The 23,988-nt window shown below is 40.5% G+C and overlaps 1 protein-coding gene across 1 annotated transcript; it reads left to right on the forward strand.

Annotated features, from left to right (window-relative positions):
* The first annotated feature begins 472 nt into the window (after positions 1–472).
* On the forward strand, positions 473–23,168 carry LOC129456821 (smoothelin-like protein 2). Its single transcript, XM_055226973.1, has 11 exons — positions 473–1,069; positions 11,110–11,173; positions 13,215–13,328; positions 14,397–14,591; positions 14,692–14,847; positions 15,784–15,846; positions 15,917–15,974; positions 19,081–19,206; positions 19,589–19,703; positions 20,606–20,757; positions 21,943–23,168. Exons 1-11 carry the CDS (start codon positions 635–637, stop codon positions 22,067–22,069), a joined length of 1,605 nt encoding a protein of 534 aa, XP_055082948.1. The 5' UTR covers positions 473–634; the 3' UTR covers positions 22,070–23,168.
* Positions 23,169–23,988: the final 820 nt, after the last annotated feature.

Here is a 23,988-nt window from a genome sequence, read left to right on the forward strand (position 1 = left end):
TGGTGAAACAAGACTTAATACGTTTACTCGGATTAATAAAGTTGATTTGTTTGTAATCTGAAATTTAATTTTAAAAAGTTAAGAAGCCTGCAATGTAATTTTATGGCCACACAGAAGTGCTACAAAGAAATTATCTTTACATTTACAATGGTTTAAGTTTATGTGACCTAAAATCTCACAAACAGTTTGTGTAACAGGGTAAGTTCGTACTAAAGAGTCATAAATATGTATATGGTGTTATTGTGAATAAATGCACAATTCAAGTACAGGTAAAGTAACAACTAGTTAAAAGAATGAGCTGAAAATGGTTCAGAACAAGGACAAATTTGAGCTGAAGTATGTCCCTGTCACAGCTCTCCAGCAGCTGCATACAGCGATAAAAACACTTGATCAGGCCTGGCCCCGCCTCCTGTTTGACCTTTGCCACCTCCTTTATGTCCCGAAATACAGCAACCAGCCACAGTCACGACCTGTGCTCTACAGCTCAGCTACACTTACCTCAGAGAGTCTGAGCAGAGGGGCTGCTGCGAGTGTGTAAGAGTTCCGCTGACAGACTTTGTTACACTGTGGATCTCTAAAGCAGGTCCTCTGAGGAGCTGCAGAGCCTTACCAGCAGAGAACACGAGTGGCACCCATGGACCAGACCATGGAGGCCCCACGGGACCCAGCAGTGAGCCAGGCTCTGGTCCACTTTGAGTCCACCTTACAGGCTGCTGTGCGGGAGGTTCATGTGGATGTGAGTGCGTTCAAACAGAGAATGGAGCAGAGGATGGAGAACATGTACATGTCCCAGGCCCCACTGGCTGAGGCCGTGTCCAGGCTCCAGGAGGAGAACCAGCAGCTCCGGGCCAAACTGGAGGCTCTGAGCCGCCTGGTGGAGGGTCTGACTAGGCTGAAGGCAGACCTGAACACAGATCTGCACTCACACAATGGACACGCAGGGACAGAAGAGAAAAGTGACCCCGGAACCACAGCCTCTGATAGCCCAGGAACCAGCATGGCTCCTGGATGTGCTCCTAACAGCTCTGCACCTCCTCCATGGAGGACCAGGAGACACGGCGACATCAATGTGAGTGCCATTCTTCTCTGACATGCCAATGCAGTCACATAAATGCCAGCAGCAGTGGGTTACACATGACTAATGCTTAATGCTCTACCGGCACATTAGTTTCAATGAGACAGCGACCCAACATGAATGATCACACTTACAGTAAACAAGGCACTCACACTATAGCAGCGTGTGGCAGCACATACCTGAACACAACACAGTACAAACTTGGTTGCTAACTGTGGTAACTCTTGGTTGTTATGGCCATATTACAGAAATGGAACATCATGTTTATGCACTAGGATCCTTAGTTGATCTTTGGGTACAGTGGTGCTCATTCAAGAAGCTTACCCTACCATAGCATTGTGTCTACCATTTCAAATCAAGGGATGAGAATAATGTGCAGTATGTGGGGCATGGAACTGAGCCAGGCTGCTTTTAGCCTGCCACATTCAGACATGCTGGAGGGTGCATGCAGTGTGCGCGTGTCATTAAGCACTGCATTCTGTTTGATTGTGACACTAATGCGTTTGCTTGGATCTGTCATCAGTATTATCGCACAGGCAGCCCCCTGAGCCCTCGTGAGCCCCACTTAAAACGGCAGGCCCTCCAAAGGCCAAGAGTATTTTTATCTCAGAGCTGTGAGACGCTGCTGTCTATCCTTCCTTACCTCTGCTACTGTTACATAAGTCAAACAAAAGAATGCTATTTATAAGAAAGCACAAACGCATCTATGAAGTAGGTCCCATTGGAGCACTGTGCAGTTTGCTGCAGTGACAGCTGTGATCTGGGTGAACAGTAGACCTGCTTTGCACTGATCTTCTCCATGACGTAATGAGCCCGACTCTGAAGCCTGGTTATTAATACTTGTGCAGCCCATAATAAGAAACCCAGCCAAGCCCTTCTGAAATCTCCTGATGGAAAGTTGCTTTGCGTTTTGCCTGTGGCTCTGTGTGAGTGGGCCCAGCAGCTGGTCTGTCACAACGGAGCAGTGGAGCAGTCTGCATTCATGTGCCGTGACATCACTGCAGCTCTGAAGCATCAGAGGCCATCACTCACACCTGACAGACACCAGCATCTCTCCCAGGGTTTGCTGCCAGGGCCGACTCTGCCAGGTTCTACACTGTCAGACTATGCACACTAAAGCTTGATTTATGCTTGACATGCGTACACGAGGGTCTGCACGGCCAAGTTTCGTATTTTTTTGAGTCATCTTCACTGACCTGATTTTCCGTGTTAGCGTCTCAGGAAAATCTGTAACTATGCGGACAGTCGACGTGGAAATGAGTGGGATTCCAAAGTAGCTACTTTCAAATTCAAGTATGTGCAGCTGAATGGGCAGCACAAACGATAAATACTGCCAATGTTTCCTCTACTAATTTCTGTGCGGAAGCTACATGTAGAAATCCAAACTTGAGTCTATATGCTCTAAGGCTACACCAAAGCTTTATTACATGGACATAGCTAGCCCACTAGCTGCAACGCTCCAAGTAGGAAACAAACATGAGTGCAAAATGGTTCCAGTTCACTTTCTTCTGAACTGTTAATTTTAACCTGTTCTACACCATCCTGGTGTTTTTATCTCACTATTTAGTCCATAAATAAGATATGAACATTAATAACAGAGCAATCAGGTTGACCTTTCGCAATAATAATTATATTGACTTATTGTTAGATATTTGAAAATTAGGGCTCAAAATTTGTCGTGTGTACAATGTCTTTGCAAAAATGGGGTATTTAGGGCTATTTTTGTTGTAATAAAAATGAATTTGAGCTGTAGAAAATTGAATAAGTGACTTCAGTGGCTAATTATTGATTCTTTCTGCTATTTATCTGTTGCAGCTCAGGCCTTTTAATGATGCTGTTTATTTTAAAAATGGTTTACTGAAATGATCTTACTTTTCTGCTATTGAGTCAGATTTACCACAATATCTCTGGAGCAATATGCTTCAAAATGTGTTATTGTGTCAGGCCTACAATCAGGTTCCCTCTTTTCCTGAGGTCAGCTCCCTCTAGCAATTAGCAACAGGTTTGATTGACAGCTATTGTGCCTCGTTGCCCCTTGCCAAACCAGATGTGCGGGAAACAACCTCTCACCTTCTAAGGCAGGGGTGTCAAACTCAAATACACAGTAGGCCAAAATTTTTAATTGAACAAAGCCGCGGGCCAAGATTGAACAAATTAACCTTTTAATATGGAACCAAACAAGTTTTGATTTAACAATGAATATTGAACAAGCAAGGCTTATATAACTTTAAAGTGCAGGCATGCAAAATCGAGTTGCTAATAATACTACTACTAATAATAGTAGTAATAATAATAATAATAATAATAAAACATATCAATGGCATATTAAATAAGATTTAAATAAAAATTGAATCCTTTCTGTTTGCAGCCTTCTGAGTTAAATGTGAAAATTAGCTTCTTACGTAGGCTAATACATTTCAAAATAAAATAACATAACAACTATGAATAAATAAACCATTCAGGCCTTGGAGTAGCAAGAAAAAGTGCATAGAAAATGTATTTACTGCTCATTTTGTGACACACTGATCTACTCTGATGCGTCCAAGCCAGATACCTGGCATCTTTTCTTGGATGCCAATTCATCAGTGTCGGGGCTCAGGGTTTGAGCTGAAGAAACCTTCATTATTGAACAAAGGTGTTCATCAGTTAGACGTCTCCTGTGAGACGTTTTTGTCATCTTCATTGAGGAGAAAAGTTGCTCACATAGGTAAGTGCTACCAAACATGGAGAGCAATTGAGCAACTTCGGTGCGGAGCTGAGGCATCGTGTCAGGGATGAACTGTGGTAACTGTGCGGCCCCAACAGCATCAAATTTTGACTTCAGCGTTTCATCACACTGGAGTTCAATCAGCTCCATTTGGAGGTTAGTCTGCCTCTGTCCTAACTGATGCGCCAAAACAACAGCAGAGCATTATGGGATTTGTAATATAAGCGGTGACTGCGGTGTTACAGCCCTGCCACCGTATAATACCGGTGGGCCAGCTCTAATATTAATTCGAAATTGCCTTGCGGGCCAAATATAATTACACTGTGGGCCAAATTTGGCCCGCGGGCCAGAGTTTGACACCTATGCAATAAAGTGACTAATTAAAAAATACATCTGTCCCATTGATGTTCATCAAACACATGGATAAAAATAAACTCAGCAGAAACTCCCAATGTCTCAAACTTAAAGGTAAATATACAGTAGCTGTGTTTTTTAATATTGGAACATATCATGTGCACTTTTGCTGGTATTGTTCAATGCCATAGAGGCAACTGTCTGTCTGCATGTATGTTTCAAATAAGCCATAACACAAACACAAGTTATTGTACTCTGCAGTTCACCCACACAGTGAGCACTAATGGCTATATATTTTATAGAAGTACCAAAAAAATTATTGAAAACGGTGTGCCTCAAGGCTTTGTGTGGGTCCTCTGAACGTCACAAGATGCCCTTGAATGTTTGCAAGTTAACGTTAGATTGTTTAACTGTTGTAAAACTACATTTAACCAGTGTATAACATTTATTATTTATTATATAGAAGTATACAGAATCAATGAAATTTTAACCACCATTAGGGGTAATCCAGATTTTGAATAAGACTACAACAATATCATAGTAGTTCAAACCAATAAATTACCCAATGGCGGACAAGAATGTGGGCATAAGACTTTCTGGGACCATATAGAACACAATAACTGACTTCAAACTGCAATGTGCTGTAGTTTTTATTGAATGAATCAAGGTGAATGTGTCTTAGTCTTCCTCCTGGAAAAGAATTTTCGAATCCACCGGGTGAAGCGGGAGATGGCAGATCTACCCCTAGATCTGGGAGGCAGGGGCTCTGTATGGACTCCAGGCTCTAATGTATGAAGAGTCTCTATTGTGTCAAGAGTCTCTATTGTGTCCACTGTATCAGAAGGCTCCACTGCACGAGGCTCCATCGTATCAGAAGTCTGTACTGGCTCCGCTGCATGAGGCTCCGCTGCATGAGGCTCCGCTGCATGAGGCTCCGCTGCATGAGGCTCCGCTGCATGAGGCTCCGCTGCATGAGGCTCCGCTGTGTCAGTAGGCTCTGCTGTGTCAGTAGGCTCCGCTGCATGAGGCTCCGCTGTGTCAGGAGGCTCCGCTGTGTCAGTAGGCTCCGCTGCATGAGGCTCTGCTGCATAAGGCTCTGCTGCATGAGGCTCCGCTGCATGAGGCTCCGCTGTGACAGGAGGCTCCGCTGCATGAGGCTCTGCTGCATGAGGCTCTGCTGCATGAGGCTCTGCTGCATGAGGCTCTGCTGCATGAGGCTCTGCTGCATGAGGCTCTGCTGCATGAGGCTCTGCTGCATGAGGCTCTGCTGTGACAGGAGGCTCCTCTGTGTCATGAGGCTCTGCTGTGTCATGAGGCTCCGCTGTGACAGGAGGCTCCGCTGCATGAGGCTCTGCTGCATGAGGCTCCGCTGCATGAGGCTCCGCTGTGACAGGAGGCTCCGCTGCATGAGGCTCTGCTGCATGAGGCTCTGCTGCATGAGGCTCTGCTGCATGAGGCTCTGCTGCATGAGGCTCTGCTGTGACAGGAGGCTCCTCTGTGTCATGAGGCTCTGCTGTGTCATGAGGCTCCGCTGTGTCAGGAGGCTCTGCTGCATGAGGCTCTGCTGCATGAGGCTCTGCTGTGACAGGAGGCTCCGCTGTGACAGGAGGCTCCGCTGTGTCATGAGGCTCTGCTGTGTCATGAGGCTCCGCTGTGTCAGGAGGCTCTGCTGCATGAGGCTCTGCTGCATGAGGCTTTGCTGTGACAGGAGGCTCCGCTGTGTCAGGAGGCTCCACTGTATGAAGCTCCACTGTGTCAGGAGACTCTACTGTAACAGAAGTCTCCACAGTATAAAGAGCCTCCACTATATCACGAGTCTCTTCTGCTTGAGGCTCAACCATATCAGGACTCTCTACTGCATTAAGAGTCTGTACTGCATCAGGCTTCACTGTGTCAGAAGTCTCTAATGCATCAATTTTAGGGACTGTCTCAGCAGGTTGCTTCTGCGGCTCCTCTGAGTGTTCCTTAGGGAGTTCACTGTTGAGGTGCTCAGATAAAAGGAGAGCAGGTGACTCCTGGTCTCCAGTGGAGTTTGGAAGCTCCTCAGTAAGTATTTGAGGAAACAGCTGACAGATTTCGTCTGCTGTGGCAGTGGTGATGGCCCGAAGCAGACTTTTTGAACAGGAGCTCAGATGTTGAAAAAGTTTTTGTCCTGGAAACATCTGAAAGATTTTTTCCATGATGTTCTGGACCATTTGATCTGGAAAACGATGATAATAGTAGCACTGCTGGACCATGGAAATGTCAGATTTTTCAAGTCTGTCCAGGACAGACTGGGCCATTCCAATGGCCAGAGAGTTCATCTCTCTTGGTGGCATATTAATATATGGAGCATCCACAGGAGGCCTAAACAGGCTGAAGATCAGTTGAGGGATCACCTCCAGGACCACCTCCCTGGGCTGGAGCAGACGGGGCATGTCCTCTACATTCTGGGACAGCAAGTTCGCAAACCTCTCTGCGATTTGCAACAGTTTTGGGTGCCTTTTGTAAAAAAAAAAAAAAAAAAGTCCTAGTTAGTTTTGCAGATAATCAACGGTAATTAATTCTGTTCATTGAGAGACTCACCTGAAGGTCTCTGGGATGTTTTTTGGTGAAATCACCAATCTTGCTGCCTCAAGCACAACATTGTAAACTTTAAGGCGAATGATGACATCCCAGGCCTGAAACAATGAGGAGACAAAGGGTTAGTGCACAAAAATAAGGGCATGCATAAAAGTAATGTGTACAACAGAAACAGACTGAATACACATATAAAATATGATTATTTACCACATTCAGAAGAGGTTTGTCGCTGTCCTGAGCTGCCTCTAACTCAAGGTGCCATTGTCTGAAAGCATACACAAATTCAGTTTGCCTTGTACATGTAACATGTTAAGAAATATTACACTGGTAAACAGCTTGTCACTCACTGTACATGGCTGAACCTCCTTTGCCGCTCCAGCAGTGCCCTGACCATGTGCCCCGTGGTGACTGCTCGGGACATCTGGCCCAAACTCTTCAGCCGAAATAGCTCCACGACCAGTGCCATCTGAGTCACAAAAGGAAAAACAAACCGTGTTACAGTTATATTCTCAAACATTTATAAAAAATAAATAAAGTGGTACTTACATCGGTTTCATAAGCAGGCACGTACCAACAGGACTGCAAGGCAGAGTGATATAGTTCTGTCCCAAACAGCTCCTAAAACATGGCCAGAAAGAAATGTAATTAGACAACTACAGTACTGGAATACAGTTTAATATTTCAAAATATTAAGTTTCAAATATACAGACACACACACACAAACACATATCTACAACTTTATCTACCTTAATTGGCTTGTAAACACCCTTTGTTGGTGCAATAGCGTCCATAATGCTTGTTTGTTTTGTCTGATAAGACACAGTGACAAACGGACCAAAAAGACAGTGAAATTCAAGTTTTGACGACAGACTGTAAAAATGCACCCACACGGTTGAGTTCAACTCTCGAAATGAGCCTGAGATGTGCGGGAACTTCACTTACCACCTTCCACAGGTGTCACACCGTGACATCATGTTTGAGTGATGTCATCGCCCCATCACCGTGGTGACCGGTGATCTAGAAGCCTCATGTTCTAGAACAGGGGTGTCAAACTCAAATACACAGTAGGCCAAAATTTTAAATTGAACAAAGCCGCGGGCCAAGATTGAACAAATGAACCTTTTAATATGGAACCAAACAAGTTTTGATTTAACAATGAATATTGAACAAGCAAGGCTTATATAACTTTAAAGTGCAGGCATGCAAAATCGAGTTGCTAATAATACTACTACTAATAATAGTAGTAATAATAATAATAATAATAATAATAAAACATATCAATGGCATATTAAATAAGATTTAAATAAAAATTGAATCATTTCTGTTTGCAGCCTTCTGAGTTAAATGTGAAAATTAGCTTCTTACGTAGGCTAATAAATTTCAAAATAAAATAACATAACAACTATGAATAAATAAACCATTCAGGCCTTGGAGTAGCAAGAAAAAGTGCATAGAAAATGTATTTACTGCTCATTTTGTGACACACTGATCTACTCTGATGCACCCAAGCCAGATACCTGGCATCTTTTCTTGGATGCCAATTCATCAGTGTCGGGGCTCAGGGTTTGAGCTGAAGAAACCTTCATTATTGAACAAAGGTGTTCATCAGTTAGACGTCTCCTGTGAGACGTTTTCGTCATCTTCATTGCGGAGAAATGTTGCTCACATAGGTAAGTGCTACCAAACATGGAGAGCAATTGAGCAACTTCGGTGCGGAGCTGAGGCGTCGTGTCAGGGATGAACTGTGGTAACTGTGCGGCCCCAACAGCATCAAATTTGGACTTCAGCGTTTCACCGTATAATACCGGCCACCGTATAATACCGGTGGGCCAGCTCTAATATTAATTTGAAATTGCCTTGCGGGCCAAATATAATTACACTGCGGGCCAAATTTGGCCCGCGGGCCAGAGTTTGACACCTATGCTCTAAGGCTATGAGCTCTCAGGCTGTATGCTCTCTAAAGCTAATCGCTCTCTAAGATTATATTCTCTCTAAGGCTTTATGCTCTCAGGCTATACATTCTCAGGTGTACACTTAAAAGCTTAAAACTTATAAGGCTCTAAGGCTGTATGGTCTCAAACTATACGTGCTCTAAGGCTATTTGGTTTCTAAGGCTATACACCAGTGTTCCTGGGGGTAGGCCTTTATCACATTAAGGCCTTTATCATTTGCAGATGAATTCTGAAGTTAGTTGTAGTGTGCTTCTGAATAAAAACAGTAGCAGCACAAACCTCACTTTTCATCCCCTCACTAGCAGGTTTGCCTTGTATTTTGTTTACTTACAAACTGCTCAAGGGCTATACGCTCTAAGGCAATATGTTCTCTAAGGCAATATACTCGCTATGGCTATACGCTCTAAGGCTATATGCTCTCTAAGGCTATACATTCTCAGGCCATATGCTCTCAGGCTATATGTTCTCAGGCTATACGCACCAAGGCTATAGGTTCTAAAGTTAAAAAGACTGACACCCAGGTACTCGTCGAAAAAGTATTATGAACACTATCACTGATTTAAGCAGTTCTTACACTGTTCCTATGTGAGGCATTGGTACCTTAAGACCGTAAAAAGCCCTGGAGAACCTGTACCTAATTTTATTCTATGTATTTTAGCTAAAATTGTCTTTGTATTGTATAAGCAGCACCATCCATTCATTTTCTTCCGCTTATCCGGGGCCAGGTCATGGGGCAGTCTAAGCAGGATTCCCAGACTTCCCTCACCCCAGACACGTTCTCCAGATCCTCTGGTGGGACCCGAAGGCATTCTCAGACCAGCTGAGAGACATAGTCCCTCCAGTGTGTCCTGGGTCTTCCCCAGGTCCCCCTCCTGGTGGGACATGCCTGGAACTTCCCGAAGGAGGCATCCAGGAGGCATCCTGAATAGATGCCTGAGCCACCTCAGCTGGCTCCTCTTAATGTGGAGGAGCAGCCGCTCTACTCCAAGCTCCTCCCATGTGACCGAGCTCCTCACCCTATCCCTAAGGGAGTGCCCAGTCACCCTGCTGAGGAAACCCATTTCAGCTGCTTGTATCCACGATCTTGTCCTTTCGGTCATTACCCAGAGCTCATGGCCATAGGTGAGGGTAGGAAGGGTAGATTGACCAATAAATCGAGCTTTGCCTTTCAACTCAGCTCCTTCTTTACCACACCGGACTGATACGGTGACCGCATCACTGCAGATGCTGCACCAATCCGCCTGTCAATCTCATGCTCCATCCTTTCCTCACTCATGAAAAAGATCCTAAAATACTTAAACTTCTCCACTTGAGGCAAGGACTCCCCACCCACCCACAGCACTTAAGTTCAAAATAAATCTGCTTTGTCCTCTCTGAATCTAATTATCAGCATTCAAATACAGTTTAAACCTAAAATGATTGTCTTTGATCTGAATAGTCACTACTCTAGTACACAGCTCAGTGTGTGTCTTGATGTCTTTAGGTAGACACTTTCTCATTTGTCAAATCTTCATGATTGTTTTGAGGTTATCACTATAATTCACAGCTAAACTGTTTTTACCCAGGCACACTGTGGGCAGCCTGTGATTTCTATGTTTGCTTTCTGTTTCTAACAACTGTCTGGAATATGGCCCCAGACAAAGGTTTACAGGTTTATCAGGGTCGCCTGCAGCTCACACCTCTGAGGGCCCACACAGGGGCCACAGAGGCCACAGATGACCATGTGCTAATCCCGCCCTGACAGCTGGCTGACTGACATGCTCTAAGAGCTCTAGTGCACAGCTCTGTGTGGAAAGCCAAAGGCCAATCATCAGGCCCATGATATACTTAGGTGATTGCAGATTTCCAAAGCATCCATTTGGGGTTATATTGGGATGTAAGCAGAGTGCAGCGGAAACTCTTGCAAAGACCCTGATTGCAAACTCTAAAATAGCCTGAGTGTGAGCGGGGAGTAAAGACGGGGGAGGGGGGCACAGCTGTCACTGCAGAGACGCGGTGTGCAGTGAACAGCATAGGAACGAGCTCTACTAAACCTGGGACATGTGAACACTACTAAAGTGACTTATTCATCTTATGTTATGTTTCATATAAAACACACGTACTGCTCAGTTTCACTTGCATGTTTTTCTGATCCAGCTTTTGTTCAATGCCACTTCTTGATATCCACAGATTATCCTCACATTCACTGTATTATTGATACTTCCACATACTGCACACCTGTTATCATTGGCATCGACAACTTTTCACCTCTACTATGAATGACTATGAGATTTTTTAATAGGCAGATTATTAAATAAGAGCATTCATTGCCTGCGTCTTCTACTCATCTACTGGTCGACTGTCTATTTTTCAGCTGACTGGCTGCATATTCTATCCTTCTGCTAGTCGTCTGCATGTCTTTAATGAAAAGAATTCCCCCTTGGGGACCAATAAAAGTCATTCTGATTTCAATTCTGCAGGGGTCAGATGTGAAAAGAGAGAAGAGTGCCCCCACGACTGGACAACAGAATGGGACAGGGCCAGGTACTGTACCATTGTCACTGCTGTGTGGCTCCTGTTAAAGCTGTTGAACCCAACTTTAGTCTTTTGAACGAGTAAATAGTGTTTCCCCCATTATAATATATTTTAAAACCAGCACTTTGTGACAAAATAAGACCACTGTATGCTGTAGCTACTAATAAAATATTAAATCCACCAAAATCCTGGAAGTAATGCAAGCTGCCCTGTCTAATGTTGCTGCATGAAAAACATAGTTCTAAAGCCATGCACATGCATGTGAATATTAACTGTGCTTAGGGTTTGTATGATTGTTTAATCAAATAATTAAACTAAAGTACATCCTCCTTTCGTGGATAGAAAATTAGGAAACGCAGCTTTAAAGTTCCTGTAATATTAAACAAAACTACATGTGGTGGTGGTTAACCATTTTTTCAAGGCTGTGTACCCTTTTATTAGTTTTTACAGTTTTAAAAACAGAAACTGAATCCTCACTTTCTTAATGTATTCTGAGCATTCTAACCATGCTCCATGATGAGTTTAAAAGCTCATCTCAAAACTTTCAGGGGCTAGAGCGGAGAGGTTTGGTCATGTCACTGCTAATGTGCTAGCACAACTAGCATGCTAACAGTGGACTTATTTGGACCCTAAGAGCTGCTTTTACTGGGACAAGACAAATTTAACTTTATTAGTTGTAAAAAAAAAATATATATTTTAGTTAGTCTGATTAACTTTTCTGTGTTATTCAAAAAGACTAAAGTTGTGAATGCCAAATAACGTTACTGTTATAACATAAACTGTTAACCTTGTTTAACAGAAAATAAGTCATGTCACTTCCTAACCCACTAAATAAAACAGAACCTGGGATTATAAGATGTTTAGGTGGATATAGCAAATTAAGAAAATGAAATTATTAAAGAACTAAAGATTTTTATTTTAAATGTCATAAACATGACCTATCAGTAAACATGTTCATATCAATTATTATTATTATTATTATTATTATTATTATTATTATTATTATTATTATTATTATTATTATTATTATTATTATTATTATTATTATTATTATATGATCTGGTAACAATTATAATGATTTATTCTTAGTTACAAAAATATTAGACATGATGGACAAGTTCTTTATATTGTAATTTAGTTTTTTTTTTTTGTCAATTATCTAATCAGAAATCAGAATGAGCTTCATTTTTATTAATATCCTTTATTTAACCAGGACATGAGCAAGAGACATGAAATGAGAGACATGAGTCTCTCATTTGGGTTGCCAGTTTCAATGCTGAAGTCCATGTGGTTTAAACAAAAGGACCCTCTCTGATCTGAATAGTCACTACCTAAATTTCATCACCTGCAGCCAATCATGAATCAGTGCTAGTGCAGCGTCTGCTGACCTGGCTCATGACAGACTGATAAGTGTAGCATTTTGAATCAAGTTCTCCACATTTATTAATATTTTTTCCCAAACTAAATGATCTGAATTTTCCCTAATATAGGCTGAAGTTTGTCAGCGTTGCCATTTTTTTTTTGGTTTGCTTGGGCACTTGATCTTTGGTTTTCACACAAACCTCATTCCTGCTTTGCCATTGGTCTGTGCACTGTGGGGAGCGTGTACAGCGGGAGCATGTCAAGATGAATTTTCCCAAGTTTGTGAGCTCACAAATATTGCAGGAATCTATTTGCGAGTGGTTCTGAGCTTTCACATGAGGCATGGCTTGTCCATATACTGACAATGAGAAAAACTTGTATGTGTCCTCTATCTGCAGGTTAAGGCACTGGCAACACAGGGTCAGTTGTGATTTGTAATACCTTTTTTCCTTAAAAGTGGCAAATAAAATAGTAGGGCAAAGTGACTACAAACCTACTTTGTCATAAGACTCAAACAAAAACCAGGTAAATAACCAAATAACCAGGTTTAAGTGTCCAAAACTAGTTGAAAAAGTCTGAGGAATGCAGAATATCATCTTCCTTCATCATATTGTTCATAAAACTTTAACAAAACATAGCAACAAAGTATTTGTTTTTAATTGCTATATGAATGTTTTTATGTTTTTAGATGAGGAAGAGTCCATCCTTGTGACCAGACCTCACCTTCCTCTCACAGCCATGACTAAAACCAGCCCAGAACCTGGCCCAGACCCTGGCCCAATCAGCTCACCACTGACCCCAGGTAAGGCAGCAGAGCATTATTCTGGTTTTCTAGAAAATCCTAGCCTATGTCACATCATTCATGCTCCCACATTCTCTATAAATATACAAAAGCATGATACAAGGCTGTACATCTTGACAAACCTGATGTGATGTGCAGTATTTTCATTAGGCTCAGTGCAGAGCAGCACCCTGGCTAGCTCGCTAGCTAATGCTAACTTTTATTAAAATGGAAAAAAATTAAACAAACAACCAAGTAAAAACATAAAGTAACTACCTAATTGTTTTTATATGTAGATTATTATGGTTTGTGGTGTTATTTTAATATTTATTATAACCCAAAAGTATTAGCACTGACACTATAGGCTGTATAATAGAAATGGAGTGTAACGTCACCCATAAAGTTCAACTCCAGCCAAAAAAAGCTCACTGAGGCTAGCAGTTATGGTGGTTATTACCCTATTGGTCTGTTATTAATGTTCATATCTTAATTTAGGGACAGAATAGCTAAATAAAAACACCAGGACAATGTAGAGCAAATGATGAGGCTCACAGTGGTGGCTATGCTGACTTCCTATTTGGAAAACAGTGGATAGTGGCCTAGTATGTCCATTTATATATACTGTCTATGAGTCAAGTCCGCTGACTTCTGCGTTAGAAAACTGCAGTGCCCAAAGGGAGCTGACCATGAACGTCATCACAGCAAAGAGTCATGCAGTTGTCGGTATTTCCGATGGATAGCTGCACATCACTTGAGCCTCCCCCTTTTTACATTTGAACCAAAATGACTACGGGACACGGCTGAATCTTACATTTATCAACAATTAAAACTGGAAAGCAAAGTAAGTACGTCACAGTGAGCATGCACCTGTGGCAGTGAAAATGGGAATCGATCATCAAAATGTCATCTTGAAAATTAGCAATTAAAGCTTGCTCAAACATGCACTAATCACTCAAAAAAAAAAAAAAAATGTATATATATATATATATATATATATATATATATATATATATATATATATATATATATATATATATATATATATACAACAAATGTATTTAGCACTGCTATTGTCTCATGTTGTCCCAGGCACTTGTCAACAGAAGGAGGCTGCCCCACAGCCATCCCAGGAGCAGGGGCGCTCGAACCCCGACCCTCTGGCCCATTCCCCCCTGACCGCACTGACCAAGAGCAGCCCTGAGTCCAGCCCAGCCAAAAGTGACCACACACACCTAGCTGCAGAGTCTCCAGCCCTACGGAGAGCAGAGCCTCCATGTAAAACAGGTAACTGATACAGAACAAACTGTATCAGCAAATAATGGTATTTGTGCAGTATATAGGCCTGCAGTGTACTCATGATATGTGCATTATGTGTTTGTGTCAGAGGTGAGTGAAGCTAAGGCCCACACTGCCCTATCTGCTGTGAGTAAAGCCAGTGAGCCTGACCCTGCTCCATCTCCTGCCTCCACCCCCCGCTCCTCCTGCCTGTCCTCGCTCCAGGACACCCCTGTCAGACCTGGGGAGTACCCCTTCAAACGCAGTAAGTCTGTGTGGACTAAGTTTGACATCACTGTTCAAATTGTATTCATTAGGAACCACGATGTTTGTGCCAGTGCTAATGCAAATGCAAATTTTATAGCATAATAAATATTACAACACCACAAACTAAAAAACAATCACATAGACTTTAATTAAAATTTGAATAGTTTTAATTTTTATGCTTTTAATTAAAGTTAAAGTATTTTTTTCCCCTTAATCAAGTTATAGTAAAAGGAAAATGTGAAATCTGTCAACTAGACAAACAAATTGTAGGAGTGAAGTCTATTTGCTGCTCATCGAAGACACCTCTTCAGTTCCAAAAAAGAAGAAAAGCCAAATTTCAACGTGATTATAAATTACTAGGATCTCTTGCTACAAAGGGTAAAAAGAAAGCCAAGGAACAATTAAAAAATAAAAAATAAAATAAATAAAAATTGCTCAAATAAAATAATATGATAAAACAACTGGGCCCAATGCAAAAAAAAACAAAACTAAAATAAAGCAGCCATTGTAAAAACAAGAGGGGAAAGCCAGGAGAGTGTCTACACGTCCAGCAACAGCAGCCTAACATCATGCTAAACTCTCCCAACTTTTTTCTGTTCCTTCAGTGTAAAATGCCCTCCTTTTAAAATACCAGTCTTTCTCTGATTGGTTAAACGGGTCCACAAGGTGTAGGCAATCTTAAATACAGGACATGAAACCACAAAGCACACACACAGTAAATACAGTTTCAGAATAAAAGCACTCAAATAAAAACATGCAATACTGACCTTATTTCGCCCCGCTCAATTCTGTCTCTAAATGCTACTAAACCGCCCTTTCTTTGTAGTGGCACTTCTGGTTAAGTGGGAATACAATTCGTTTCAATGAAGAATTTGAGAAAAGTTTTGCCACTGTACTCACTCTCTAATCTAAATCTGTGTGCTGTTTGTCCCAGCTCCAGTCTTGAAGACACCCAGTCCAGTTCTGAAGAGGAGTGTGAGCTTCCCCCAGCCGACAGGTACGGCCCTGTCAGCACCTGCCCTCTGCTTTTGTTTGCTGTTTCCATCTAACCCCATGACTCCCCACAGAAAAACTCCTACCTTCCAAGTCCATCATCAAATCTGGCTTCTCTCCCAGCCTGGACAAGTGAGTGATTTTATCTCCAACTTAAAGAAAGCATAGAGTGAGATTCAATACTTAATGGAATGGATAAACTGGTGCTTAGGCAGGCAGATAGAGGTATCAGTGATGTGAGGGAGAGGAGGATGGATTTGTTAAAGGTGGGGTGCCCAACTTTATTCTTGTAAATGACTAGCAGCCCGAGCCCCGATCTTTCGTACATCTCCATCTCAAAGCAAAGAAAAAAATGGTTTGAGAGGGAAGTTAAAGAGGCATTTTTGTTAGGAAAGACAATCCATCTTTGAACAGGAATGGGGGGCTTAAACATCATCTATTTGCTATTTATAACTCCATCCTCAGACCTAAATCAAAACAAGGAAACCAACAGTGATAGCCAGTTTGTTAAAGTGTAAGAGCACCTATTAGGGGCTTGAATGATTATGCGAAATATGACTCAAATGCAGAAACTGTAAACAACAGGTGTGTTAGTTTCAGTGCAGTTAGCTCCTCCCTTTAGATAGATATAAGACATTGTCCACGAGCAATCTGACCAGAACTGAAGAAGCCAGTTGGATGAAATTTGCTGCACATCAATGTGTTTCAAGCTTCTGCCCTTAAAGATCTTATATTACACAAAGGTCTTATATTACACAGAGCTTTAATACATATTATAATTACTTCCTCAAAAGCATACCTGGAGTTATGTTTTGTTTCAGTCACAGATGTTTGAGTAATACTTTGTCATTAGTTTGTCTACATCTCCAACGCTCAAAGTGCTTTGTTCCATCTTGTGATGTCATGTAGTGATAATTTTCAAGGTAACAGCTACCTTTTCACTTGTTCAGTAGAGACTGACAATTCCAGTGCCCATCCAAGTGATTATAGTGGAGGTGTATGAAGTTTTAAAACACAGTGGAGCACTTCCTGTATTACTGCATTACATCACAAAGTGGAGTATTTTCTGTTTGAGAGTCTCAGACTCAGCCTAAATATGCATGGTTTGTATGTTAAACATGTGTGAATGAAAAAAAAAAACACAAGTCCAGGTATGTTTGTGATGAGGAAACAACATTATAACATGGATCAGAAAATAGTGTAATATGGGCTCTTTAAATATTAAGGCGTGCAGAGCCAATTGATGCAATTTTTCACACTCTCTGAATGTATCATTAGGTACTACAATCACAAGTGAACTTGGGTAGCCAGTTCCTTAACCTGCAGAACCTGCAGAACCTGCAGAACCTGCAGAACCTGCAGAACCTGTAGAACCTGTAGAACCTGCAGAACCTGCAGAACCTGCAGAAGGCACATACAAGTTTTCCTCATTCTCAGTATACAGTATGGACAGGCCATTCCTCATGTGAAAGCTCAAAACCTCCAGAATTCAATCACTGAGCTGCAGAGGCTGCACTATCACTTATTAATGATTGGCTGCAGGTTATGGGGTTAGGCTAATGACTATTCAGATCATTTCAGATGCTTTCTGGTTGGAGAATCATCTTGAGAACCAAAACACTACATTATAACAACTGCTACATCCAGTGTTTTTGTAACTTTTACTGTTGTCAGTAAAAGCTATATTTGATTTGAACATGTCTACCTCATATCTGAGGATGCAGTTAAGTCATGTTTAAAATTAAAATCTTACACGGGTCATATTTAGAGAAGAGGAGAGGGGATGGCTGAGGCACATGGGTAAAGGGTTAAGGCTAAAACAGCGAGAGTACATTTATATGAATATCTTGGGGAATGATCACACTGGGTTACAAAAAAACATTTTTGAAAGTTGTCTGTGTTTTTTCAACTGAATTAGGACCTTTTAGCACCGCTGAATCCAAAAATGATATCCATTTTTCTCAGTCAAGTCAGGTTTTTATGCTAATTTGATTTTGAAAAATCCGATCTTCTGACTAAATTGATTACAATTTTGTGACATTATCAGTTGATTTTCTTTAATATTTCTCATCCAAAAAATGTTTTAGGAGATAAAAAATAGTTTTCTAACAGAATATATTAATTAAATGTTACGTTATGTTAATTGATAAAGGTAAGTACATGTAAATTGGAGCGTTACGTTATCATTGTGCAAAATTCAGGACATGAACATCTGTTTTTATGAACCCCTTGAATGCTCAACAGCAGGGATGTCTCTCTTCAGAGTCCAACAGTAATCAGCCATCATGACTGCATCCCAGCGTCCCTGATACCTGGTCTCCATCTCTTTTATGTCCTGATGGAATCTCTCCACCTGCTCATCACTCAGTGATCCCAGATTCTCAGGAAACCTGAACATTTAGCTCCTTTTGGGAAAAAGGATGTGGAGCATCATCATTAAAACCACACTGGAGGAATCTTTGTCACTGATGTCAGGAACTTCTACAAAGACAGGTACTGGAATTTCATCACAGTGAGCTACAGGACGACGTGCTGATTCATGGTCAGGATACTTGAGGCTGCTTCGGTTCTTTCTGTTGATCCCAGTCACATCAATAGCCCAGAAGTAGCTATTGATGTCGGCTCCCTCCAAACCATGGGAATTCCAAACTTCAGACAACTCTTCTTGCCTTTAGTCCACTGACGCAGATACTCGGTGCATGACTTGCATGCCATGTGTGGCGCCCAAGCTTCATCTTGGTCACCAAGTTTAATACCAAAATAAGCATGGTAAGCACGCTTTATGAAACTTGTGACTTGATTCCTGTTAGGAACAGATGTAGCAGAATATGTCAGGCTTATTTTTGCAAGATCTTCTAGTCGAAGCCATTTCATTCACTTGTAATATAAAAAAAATTAGTCATAAGTTTTCTAGCGAGAAATATAACAGAATTTTGCATCATATGACGTGAAAATACTCATACATGTAAACAAAATCGTCCAAAAACAAATATGTAGCTTAGTTCAGAACGTTGACCTGATTGAGCAAAACCAATGTGATTTTTGGATTCAGCACATCAAAATTATCCTAAATCAGCTAAAAAATCTTAGACAATAAATTTAGTGTTGACCAGTGTTATAGACAAAGGTACCAGGCTGAGATTGTCAGCCAATCTCAGCCTGGTACCAGGAACCAGTAACAATGAGGGATAACACTTTTGTTCACATTTGAAAATCTGGCTTGATGTTGTATCTATAGGAAGAGCCCAAAGTCTGGTGGTGTTGAGATGAAACAGAACCTGCTGAAGACCCAGAGCCTTCCTCGGTCTGACGGAGCCCAGGCGAAACGTGCCATGTTTGAGAGGATGAACTCTGAGCCCATCAAGTGAGCCGCTCCTGATCTGCATCTTCTGTAGTTTTTTTTTTTTGTTTTATTCAATGCAAGACAGATAAATATAGGAGTAACAAATCATATTCATAGATGTTCCAACTAAACTTAACAAAACATAGGAAAGTGATAGTAATGCATAATCCATGCATATATATTTATATTAAAGTAAGTTGAGGAATTAAAAAAAAAGTGTGTGGGTGTGCGTGTGTATGTGTGTGTGGGGGGGGTGGGGGGGGGGGGGTGGGGGGGGGGGGTTGTGGGGGGGGTGTGTGTGTGTGGGTGTGTGTGTGTGTGTGTGTGTAGGGCTGCAGTCAACTAAAGCATGTGAACATGTGCTGTTTAGCAACTGTCCAACTGTGGTCCCTCTGTGCGACAGGCCAAAGGACGGCAAACCCAAACTGAAGCGCTCACAGAGCTTTGGCATGTCCAGTGCCAGTGGCATCAAACAGATCCTTCTGGAGTGGTGTCGCTCCAAAACCATCGGCTACCAGGTGGGAAATCACTTTTAAAATGCCACTTTTATGAAGTCAAATGATGTATAATGTAAAATTGCATATGGATATTTATTTTACCCTTAGTTTAACCGAACATCAAAAAACTATTCCAGAATAGTTTTTGACAATTTTGTGTATAAATAATAACAATTAGCTTGCAGAACACATTGGTAAATAAAACATAAGGCACCAATATTTATTTTAGCTGCCTCTATCTGAATTAAAAGAACCATATGTAAGATTTTGTTTTGAAATTTCATAAACCTAATGACCTAACTGTGTCCCCAGATATGAAGTAAACATGTTCAAATCAAAAGCTTTTACTGATAACAATTGTAACATTGACTGATTCTTAATTTAAAAAAAACAAACAAACAAAAATAAAACAAGATGGTCAAGTTGTTTGTGTTACAATTTGGCATCTTGGTTCAAGACGATTATCCAATCAGAAAGTAGAATGAATTTTGTTGCCAGTTTCAGTGCTGAAATCCAGTTGGTTTATACCTAAAATGACTCTCTCTGATTTGAATGGTCACTACCTAAACCCCAGCACCTGCAGCCAGTTATTAATCAGTGCTAGTGCAGCCTCTGCAGCTCAGTGAGCTTTTATATGAGGCATGGCTGAAATACTGAGAATGATGAGAAGTGAGTGTCAGTTCAGTGTGGAGTGTGGAGTTCAGATAACATCACATATTATCACATATTATATATATATATATATATATATATATATATATATATATATATATATATATATATACACACACATATATAATATGTGATAATATGTGATGTTATCTGAACTCCAGCAATATATGCTACAGTGATAACCGAACAGATCACAATAGTGTAATACTGACAACAGCGTAAGAGGCTCACACTTGGTACTTTCTGTGCAGAACATAGACATCCAGAACTTCTCATCAAGCTGGAGTGATGGCATGGCGTTTTGTGCTCTGGTGCACTCCTTTTTCCCCCTGGAGTTTGACTACAACGCTCTGAAACCAGCCAACCGCAAGCACAATCTGCAGCTAGCCTTCTCCACCGCAGAGTAAGAACACACCATCCTACAGTACTGGCATCTCATTTTAATGTGAAATTTGAACTGGCATGGGTGTGATTTTGTATCAAATGGCTAATCTGCAATATCTGGACATCTGGTTTATTTTTAACCATCTTATATCATCAAAAAGGGTCCCTGGAGCTGTTTGTGAAAAATAGACTTCATTATGAAGCCAAGTACCTATAACTTTTACTGATATTGACAGTTTAAATGATGTGAAATTTATGATGCTCTAACTAATTTGCAGATGTTGTAGCCTATTAGCAGCTAAATCACTCGTGTCGATGTCATAAACACACAAAAAAACAACTTTGTGATTTTATTTTCTACATTTATCATTTCTAAGCAGTCAGTTAATCTTAAGCAAATGAACAGTTAGCAAAAAGCATTTGGGATGGTTTCTCTTTAAACTACTCTCCCTCTCTGGTCAAATTAATAGACTAATACTAATGCTTGAATAATTATGATACAATGGTTAAACAATTTAAATAATTATAATAATAAAAATACCTTTGTAGCTTAATTCATGCATGACATGATTAGCTGCTAGTCCATTTAGCTGCAAAAATTCACTTCTCTCATCAATCTGTAGCTTTGTAAATCTGGTAAAAGTCTCAGACGTTCCTTTACCCTTGATTATGTGTACATCCCAGTGCATAACTTTAATCCACAATGTGATCACACCAGGGCATTTTGACTACTTCAGAGTCTTCATCAGGGCTGGTGTGCAAACAACAGGTGTGACTTTATTTATAGGAGCCATGTGACCAGTTACCAATCACATGATTAGAAAAAAGGACATCTATATACATACAGTTGAATCAGAATATATTGACAACATACCACCCTAAAACAGATAAGAACCCACTGCTCTGTATAGGAGTGAGTAGTGCGAACATATTTCCCACAGGTTATCGCATGGGATAGAAACCATAGGAATAATATTAAAAATACCTGGGTATTTTATAACCAATTCTTTACCGCAATTTTATTGGTAAAATAATCCACAATCTCTGAAACTCCAATAAAGTTTCATTGTGACTGGCGCAGTTATTCTCTATGGGAAATCAACCTGGGACTGCATGAAGACAACTGCTTCCAACAATAGATTTTGCAGTGTAGAATTGTATGCACCGTACACCATGGTTAACCTGAGCCTGTTATTGTCCTTAGGAAGCAGGCGGACTGTCTGCGTCTGATCGAGGTGGAGGACATGCTCGACATGGGGGACAAACCTGACCCCATGTGTGTCTTTACATATGTGCAGTCCCTGTACAACCACCTCAAGGTCTTTGAGTGACTGCATCCTGCTGCTGTAGCCCTGCCCACTGTGTGACCTCAACACTCTGTAGCACACCTGACTCAACAGCCTCTTCACAACCCTGATACATGTACTTCAATGTACTTCAATGCTTAAACTGGCTTAGGCTATGGTAACTCGGACATTAAAGGTGCTGTACCTGATTTTTACTGTCTTTAAAACGTAAAAAAAAGATTTTTTTCATTTTAAAAAGTTTGCAGAGGTCCAAAGTTATCCTTCACTTACCTTATGCATTCCGAACATCCTAATTATTCAGCACAATGAGTTTATAAGCAGAGTTACAGAGTTTTGCTCATAGACATAAACACAATGTTCAATGCTCATGCTGCATTTTTTCTTATAGTATAAGCCCACAAAAGTCTCATATTATGAATAATCAAGAGGCTGTTTGATTTGACTTAACTCCGGATAGCGTGGGCTAGCCAAGTGATCAAGTTTGAACAACAGGCAGAGAATTTTGTGTCTATGATGTCTATGGTTTTGACATCACTTTAAAGCTAATAACAACTAGCATGCAAACATGTTTTTGATTCTTGTAGGATACAAAGCTTGCACTCTAAGGATTGCTTATACTATATATATGTTCTGGGGTAAAACAAATTTTGCTCAAATACACAGAAAAAAAAATAAGGTACAGGACTTTTAATGGGGACGGTGGTTCTCAGTCTATCCTAGGTGGGCTTAATTTATTTTTTATTTTTTATTTAAATGAAATGTTATTTTATTTTTGCTTTTTTTGTTTAGCATCAAATTTGGTTGGCCTGGTTTAGACCTGGTTTAATACAGATTTTGTCTCATCTGCTGTTCACGAGAAGAAGTGATAACCCTGTATCAGGTGTGAATAAAGCACTTGATTTTATTTTAAAATTCAATATATAAACTTGTCTTTTTGTTTAAACACCATAACATTGATATTTCATGTTATATAACTTTAAATAATGTGTATGTATGTGTCTGCGTAATTAAACTCCGGACGGCCCTTGGGGTTCGTCACCTGCTTGTTTCCATGGTAATGTAATTGCTTTGCTTGGAATTTTATGTAGAAGAGCAAAATAATTTGTTATGCTTTTATAATTTGTCATCACGCTTGTTTTGTTGGGGAAAGATACATTTTAAGGAACTGTATGGAAAATTTTGATTTTAAATTTCATAAACTCGATCTGTGTCCCCAAATATGTAAAATAAAATATAGGTTAGAATATATATATATATATATATATATATATATATATATATATATATATATATATATATATATATATATATATATATATATATATATATATATATATATATATATATATATATATATATATATATATATGTAGCTTTTACTGATGACAATTGCAATGCTGATTTATTCTCAATTACAAAGAACTGGGACATGATGGCCAAGTTGTTTGTTAAAATCCGTTGTTTTGGTTCACAAGACAATTGTTCAGTCAGAAAGCAGAATGAGCCAGTGAGTGAATTCTGGAGGTCCTAAGCTTTCACATAAGGTCTGTCTACATACTGAGAATGAGAAAGAAAACCTGTATGTGTCCTCCATCCTCTCTCCTCTCTCTGCAGGTTAAGACACTGGCAACCCAGGTTGTCATGATTGTAATACCTTTTTTTTTTAAACTAAGAGTGCAGGGTACATACAGTTCCTTTAATGCCATACTGTGGAACATGCAAGACATAACATTGAGGAAAGCAGGTGGCAGACCGTCTACCAGAAAAGTTACATAGTGCACTGTTAAAATGGCTGCTAAATTAGCTATTGCCTGGCTGTGTAATGAGGAGAGTTTGTGGACTAAACTGATCAGAAAGAATGTAATGAAAGTGTATGGACTTTAAAAATATGGAAGAGCACTTTTACTTCTTCCACTGTGGATGTGTTATGAAATGTGTAAGGT

The sequence above is a fragment of the Periophthalmus magnuspinnatus genome, chromosome 14 (assembly GCF_009829125.3).
Source record: "Periophthalmus magnuspinnatus isolate fPerMag1 chromosome 14, fPerMag1.2.pri, whole genome shotgun sequence".
In the NCBI taxonomy this organism is placed as follows: domain Eukaryota; kingdom Metazoa; phylum Chordata; class Actinopteri; order Gobiiformes; family Gobiidae; genus Periophthalmus; species Periophthalmus magnuspinnatus.

Bases quoted from the DNA above. Each gene is read 5' to 3' on its own strand.
- LOC129456821 (XM_055226973.1), top strand. From the start codon at position 635: ATGGACCAGACCATGGAGGCCCCACGGGACCCAGCAGTGAGCCAGGCT. The intron at 11,174-13,214 runs GTACTGTACCAT...TTATGTTTTTAG, and splicing joins ACAGAATGGGACAGGGCCAG to ATGAGGAAGAGTCCATCCTT. The intron at 15,847-15,916 runs GTACGGCCCTGT...GACTCCCCACAG, and splicing joins GAGCTTCCCCCAGCCGACAG to AAAAACTCCTACCTTCCAAG.